Source organism: Arachis ipaensis, chromosome B8 (genome assembly GCF_059453495.1).
Source record: "Arachis ipaensis isolate K30076 ecotype BB chromosome B8, ASM5945349v1, whole genome shotgun sequence".
Classification (NCBI taxonomy): Eukaryota; Viridiplantae; Streptophyta; class Magnoliopsida; order Fabales; family Fabaceae; genus Arachis; species Arachis ipaensis.
In genome coordinates, this window is record NC_142443.1 from 3,710,962 (window position 1) to 3,717,769 (window position 6,808).

At 31.5% G+C, this 6,808-nt stretch overlaps 1 protein-coding gene across 2 annotated transcripts; it reads right to left on the reverse strand.

Annotated features, from left to right (window-relative positions):
* Nucleotides 1–1,001: 1,001 nt before the first annotated feature.
* Nucleotides 1,002–5,441, reverse strand: LOC148547018 (uncharacterized). 2 transcript variants are annotated; one of them, XR_015896746.1, is made up of 4 exons: nt 5,247–5,441; nt 3,625–5,004; nt 1,551–1,755; nt 1,002–1,391 (listed from the first exon to the last, which is right to left on the reverse strand). XR_015896746.1 is itself a non-coding variant. In XM_088497338.1 (3 exons), exons 2-3 carry the CDS (start codon nt 4,998–5,000, stop codon nt 1,367–1,369), a joined length of 1,401 nt encoding a protein of 466 aa, XP_088353464.1. In that variant the 5' UTR covers nt 5,001–5,004; nt 5,247–5,441; the 3' UTR covers nt 1,002–1,366. The 2 variants fall into 2 exon arrangements, 1 of the variants encoding a protein (XP_088353464.1); XM_088497338.1 differs by lacking the exon at nt 1,551–1,755.
* Between the last annotated feature and the right edge of the window lie 1,367 nt (nt 5,442–6,808).

Sequence of the window (6,808 nt, forward strand, 5' to 3'; positions counted from 1 at the left end):
ACCTGTTAATCAGGTTAATCATTTTTTGATAAGTTTTAGATTTTTTTTGTAAGTCTCAGGTATTGGGCTGAAGTTCAAAATAAAAAAATAGTATATAAATATTAAAAACAACATGTCTGTAAAAAAATTATTGGACTTTAGAATTAAAATAAATAATACATAAAAAATAAGTTGAAAATTCATGTACTAAATCTAAAAAAAAAGATATATTAGAATCTTAAAAAAATAATATTAAATATATATTATGTATATAATATTAAAATTTAAATAAATTTTATTTTATGTGAAATAAAATTAAAATATTAAATATAAACACAATGATAAAAAATTTTGTGTTATATATATATAATTTTATTTTGTGAGAAACAAAATTTAAACATTAAATATGAACAGAATGATAAAAGATTTTGTATTATACTAATTTAATTAAAAAAATATATATACAACGTAAAAAGCAAACAAACGTATAATAATTTTATTTTGTGCGAAACAAAAATTCATATAAGTTTTTATTAACAATTTTTTTATTGAAATATGTCATTTTACTATATTTATAATATATTATTTGGGATAATTATATTATTTTAGTTAATATATATTATTTAAAAAATATTTAAAATTTATTATTTTGTATTAAGAATATTATTAAAAATATATTATTAGTTTTTTTTTTAAATAATACTTTTTTTTCTTTGGTTCAAATACTATGACAATAAATTTTTTTTACGTAACTGCGTCTACTCAATAAATATTATATTCATTTATTTCTATATTGTATGTAAAATAAATAATTAATGTTTAAAAAAGTTAATAAAAAAAAAGTATTCTTTTTTTTTACCAACTCTTAGGTGAATATAGAGACTATGTCATTTGAACTATAACTCGTTGGCAAAAAAAGAAATACTCTTAATTATATATTAAATAAAATAATTATTTATTAGGCTCATTCTTATACAAATAAAGATTTTTCTTAGTTTTATATATGTAATATTTTATACCAATTAGCTTCAAAATTTAATTATTTTTTGAATAAATTAATAAAAATAATACAAATAATTGTTTAAATATAATTGTATTTTAATTTTTCATTCTATTACGTACACGTTGAGGATAATTTGAAATAAAAGATAATGGACTTGTTGTAACTGTCATGTATTTTGTGCTTTGATTCGTTGTCATCTAAGAATCATGGCGCCTTCATGGAGACCGGGTTCTTCTACAGAATCAGTTTTACGTTTGGAGTCAGCCAACCAGCAGCGGCGACAGACAGCGTCTTCCTTTTCTATGGCAGCAATTTTTCGGACTTTGAAGGTCCATTTATGGTAGATGTGGAATGGGGTGGGTTCAAGAGCGTCAAAATCTGTGGCTAGACAGAACAATAGTGGAAGCACCTGCTAGCAAACAAAACAGTAAAAATGCTTGAAGACATCAGATCAACAATAACATAATAAAGGAGGAAGTCGATCAAATTTAGTTTTTTTTGTTAGTGCCGGTTTGTTTGTTCAGCCCATGACAAAAAAAAATAACAATAATAAATAAATTTAATTTACCTAATTACTTTTGATAGCAGGTTAACTTTTAAAAAGTGCTGCACTCCCTACTTTGCCTAGAGTGCACTAGCTTTCGCCCACATTCCCACACAACATTCTTAACTCTCTTGTCCTTGTATCGGTTTGTGAAGTTTTTCCATATATGCCTGACACAGTTCTAATGATGTGCGTGAGGCATCACCTCTTTTAACGCAGGCAATAGACCCTATCTCATACCATCAAAGAAAAAAAACAATTAACGGCAACTCAGATAAACTATTAAAACTAACCAGCAATTAAACTATAAAAAACTATATTAAAACTATATTAAAACTATACTGCTTGCTTACTATTTCTGACAGTCCAATTAGTCCAAAAGAGTTAGTTACCGAACAATACACTTTTTATGTAAAATAGATGCATGTGTTATTACACTAAATAAAGTAGAATTTACATAAATTTGTGCACCATTTGATTTTAAATATTAAATTTATACTGATGTAAAAATGAGGGAATCAATTAAGTGGGTCACTATCAGGAGAGGAGGATAACAAATTGATGATATACATGATCGCAATGTTGAAAATAAAAAGAATTTCTAAACTTTTTAGAATTGAAAATGACACTTGGAAAGCAAAAATATAATGGTTCTCAAAAATGAAAAGTGGAGAGTAATTAAAGGGGTCCAAGGAAGTTAATGTGAAGTATTATGATAAAGGAAAACTAAAAGTGATGGTAACATAAATCAGCATGGCAACTTCTTTCTGAGGTAGCACTCACTATGACCATTCTTCTTTTGCCTAAATCATGGGCATGGATTATGCATTCCTAATCAATTTTGGCTTTGATTAATGCCGCTCAAGATTGATATCCTGAGTATTATTAGTACCGATTTAGTTTTTATGGTTGAAACTCTTGTCTTATTTCAAGTTTGTATTTAACAGGGTGTAAAATTTTCTTCTTCAAGAAAAAAAAAACTAATCATCAACTAACTAACAAATCAGCAGTAAAATCAACTAACCAACAATTTAACTATAAATTAACTAAGAAATTAGCAGTTTAATCAACTAAGAAATCAACTAACCAACAATTTAACTACATAAAACTAAGAAATCAACTAACCAGCAATTTAACTATAAATCAACTAAAAAATCAGCAGTTGAATCAACTAAGAAATCAACTAATTAACCAGCAATTTAACTATTTAGCAAAACTTGTCTATTTAGCAACCGAATGAAGATTATCCACCAGGATCCCAAGCTTCAGGCGCAAAGAGTGGCTGCTATTAAGGTTAGCAATACAAGGATTTGTATTTCATTAAAATTTGGTGTCTCAAAATATACCTTCTCTCAATATTAAATATTAATGAATGATTGCCTGCTTCATGTTATATTCCAAAATGTGTGCCCAGAAAGAAATAAAAGTATGCATCAAGCGCATGTGTTACTTAACACTTGAGTATTGGCACAAGACTTCATTTCATGCTTGGAGAAAATTGTCCAAGTACTTGATGCACAAGAGTTTTGGCACACTGAAGATTCATTATAAATAATATTTTCTTTAATAATGGATGCAAAGAGCCAAGGGAACTATTGCAGCAAGAAAGCATACTTCCAATACTATGAAATCAGCAGTTGAATCAACTAAGAAATCAACTAACCAGCAATTCAACTACATAAAACTAAGAAATCAACTAACCAGCAATTTAACTATATAAAACTAAGAAATCAGCAGTTTAATCAACTAAGAAATCAACTAACCAGCAATTTAACTGCATAAAACTAAGAAATCAACTAACCAAAAATTTAATCAACTAAGAAATCAGCAGCTTAATCAACTAACCAGCAATTTACTATATAAAAGAGCTAAAAAAACTAACCATCAACTAACTAAGAAATTAGCAGAAACCAGAAATTTACTAACGTGTCAAATTATACTAACAATATTAAAAGTAACAAGAAAATAACTAACAGCTCTAATAACTTGGTAACTAACTAATAACTACACAATAAAACTAACCAGCAATTAACTATATAAAACTAACCGTTAACTTACTAAGGCAAAAGCAACTAAGAAATCAGCACAATAAAACTACCTTTTGTTGACAGCACCAGCAGCCTCAGCAGTAACAACTTTCACAGAATTAGTTTCAACGGTCACATTTGCAGCCTCTTCATTCACAGCTCCACCTTCCACAGTTCCCACATCATTGCCATCACCTCTCTGAACATTGTTTGCATCATTACTTTTTGGTTCTGCATTGTTGTTAGTAGATGCCTCATTGGCCCCCTTTGACTTTCTTGGCTTTTTTATTCTCTCCAACCCATGCTCACAATCACATCTAACTCTCCTTTGATCATTTTTTATATACCTAATTTTCCTTCCCTCATAAATGACATGATCCTTCAGAGCAATCTTGAAAGATTCAATTGTGGCAAATTCCATCCCCAACTCAAAATACACCTCTCCAAATCCAGCAGCATCATTAAATTGAGGAAATTCATACCTCTCTTTTTCATCTTCAGAACTATTTGGTGTCAGCAATGACTCTGATTCATACTCAAAGATTGGATCTTCTTCATCCACATTTTCTGCACTTTTTTCATCATCTTCACCAGAATTTGCATCCTCTGATCTTGGAATAGCAGCACCTCTTCCACCAAAATTTGCCCCAAAGGAGGTCGAGGCAGCACCCTTTTGTGCAGTATTTTTTTGGATCTTGAAATTGGCCTTAGCACCAACAGACCTAGAGAATTTTGGGCCTCTAGCACTAATAGGCCCAGGAGATTTTGGGCCTCTAGCACCAATTGGTCCATTATACTTTGCCTTGGCAGATTTTTTGGTACCCACAGTTGGCCTAGAACTGGGTCCACCAGTACATCTATTATCAACTGTTGAAGCCTTCTTTTTTAAACTAACCATCTTTAAGCTCTTCTTTTCCACCACACTCTCTATTTTTTTGCAAACTTTCCTACTCTGTTTCTTCACAATCACACAGTCTGAGTCACTGCTATCCTCTTCAAATCCTTGGGGAGGTGGTTTGTATGGTTCATCTTCTGTCGTTTCATACCCATCATCACTGGAATCCTCTTCAACATCTGCATCAATATCAATGTCCATCTCAACATCCTCAACAGGAGTAACCATTATTGGGTGATCAAAATACAAATAAAACTCCTCCGTGTCCTTGTTCTTTAGTATATTCTCACGCAGCTGATTAATCTCAAGGTCTCCGTTTATAAGGTGCAACCCATTCTCTAAGTCAGGTGCAGTAGGATCAAACCAGTACATAGCCTTATAATCCAAATAACCCAAGCATTTGAACAGAGTTTGCAGGTCAAAGAAGCATATCAGATCAATATCCATCTTAGGAAATTTTTCAACTTTTCCCTCAATATATACAAGAAATCCCTTGTTATCCCTCACAAAATGTCCACCATGGTGAAAAATAGGAATCGCAAATTCCTCCATCTACCTGTATGAATAGAAGAAACAAACCAAAAAAATATTCATAGAATATTAGCTCTATTGTCACAATTTTCTTAAAAGAAACAAACCAAAAAATTGTTCATTCAGCAAATTTAGTCACTGTCAAGGAAGATGCATGCAAAATCAAAGACACTTTGTACACATAGCATTGTGCTCTATACTGCAAGATACACTTCAAAATAATATATCAATTCTAACTACGAGAAACATAATCAAACAGAGTCTCACCTTCTTCAGTGTGAATCTTCAATGGTGATCACATCCACTTCAGTGCCTCTTCCTTGCGAATTGGTACTGATGCATCCAGGAGAGACGCCTCATGAAGGGTAACGGAATACAAAGATGAAATTGAACAACAACCGTCACGATCGTAATGTTGGGAGATGAGGTGGGAGATGAGGTGGGTCGTGATGAAGCAACGTGGAGAGTGCTCTCTGTAAAAAGTAAAAACTGATAAGAAAGAATAGGATTAGGGTCTTTTTGCAGTGAAAAAGGGTTGAAAGGGAAGAGAAGAAACGTGACTTTCATTATCCCCTTGCAACGTTACGTTTCTCCAACCTTAAAACGACGTCACTTTGCCTTTTACACTGGGGACCAATTTGTCCATGACAGACACCTGTGCATGTTAAGTGCCACATGTGCATCTGAACGTGCCAACTCAGCAGTCTCCCTTGATGAGTCACACCGGAAACTGGACTGGGGACTAATTTGTCCATCGGAACAAATCTTAAAGGATTAATCTGTGTATTAATTTTCTTTGGGGACTAAAATGTCCGTTTTTAAAATTTTCGGGGACTGATTTGGGTAATTACTCTAAATATTATGATTAGCAATATTTTAAATTTTATTATTTAATTTAGTTAGATTTAATTTATAAGAAGACTTAGAAGACTTAGCGTTACTCAAAAAACTTAAAATCATTTGATGTTTCTATAACACGAAAGAGAAGCCATCAACCTCATCGTAGAAGTATCTCTTCAGAATACTACCGAATTAAAGCCTACAAAAATAATTATAACTGAGACCACTTGTAATATTAACGTTGTTAATGTTGTAAAATAAATAAAAGATATATTAAATATAAAATAAAGATGTATAAATAGAAGACTCTAGCATTAATATAATTAGCTCAATAATGATTTATATATATATAATAATATTATATGTTGTAATGTGTATATATATATATATATATAAAGATAGAAAGAAATATTAAAAGTAAAGAGAGAGAGAATTGCATTTGTTTATTGTTACTGTACGTCCATTGTCTCATACCTCACTATTTATAGAGGTAAAGCATGGAATATTTCAAACTTTATTTAATGTTAATTTGGCTTGGGAGCAACACTTCTTCGTAGGAAAAAACAGCCGCCCATGAATGGTCATCCACATTCCACATTTTTGAACTTATCACAACACTCCCCCTTGGATGACCATTTAGGATTATTGCCTCATTAAAACTTTACTAAAGGAAAACCCTCTAGGAAAAACCTTAGTGAAGGAAAAAGAGTACAATATCATTTGCGATAGGGACTGCCTCATTAAAAACCTTGTCAAGAAAAACTCAATGGGAAAAAACCTGACCAAGGAAAAAAGAGTACAGTCTCCCCCTCTTGCCGACATCATTTAATGTCTCGAAATCGGCGCATCCCAATATCATGTACCAATTTTTCAAAGGAGGATTTTGGGAGTGACTTTGTAAATAAATCTGCCAGATTGTCACTTGAGCGGATTTGTTGGACATCAATTGTCCCTTGATTTTGAAGATCATGAGTGAAGAAGAATTTGGG

Bases quoted from the DNA above. Each gene is read 5' to 3' on its own strand.
- LOC148547018 (XM_088497338.1), bottom strand. From the start codon at position 5,000: ATGGAGGAATTTGCGATTCCTATTTTTCACCATGGTGGACATTTTGTG. The intron at 1,392-3,624 runs GTAGTTTTATTG...GTTTGCTAGCAG, and splicing joins GCTGGTGCTGTCAACAAAAG to GTGCTTCCACTATTGTTCTG.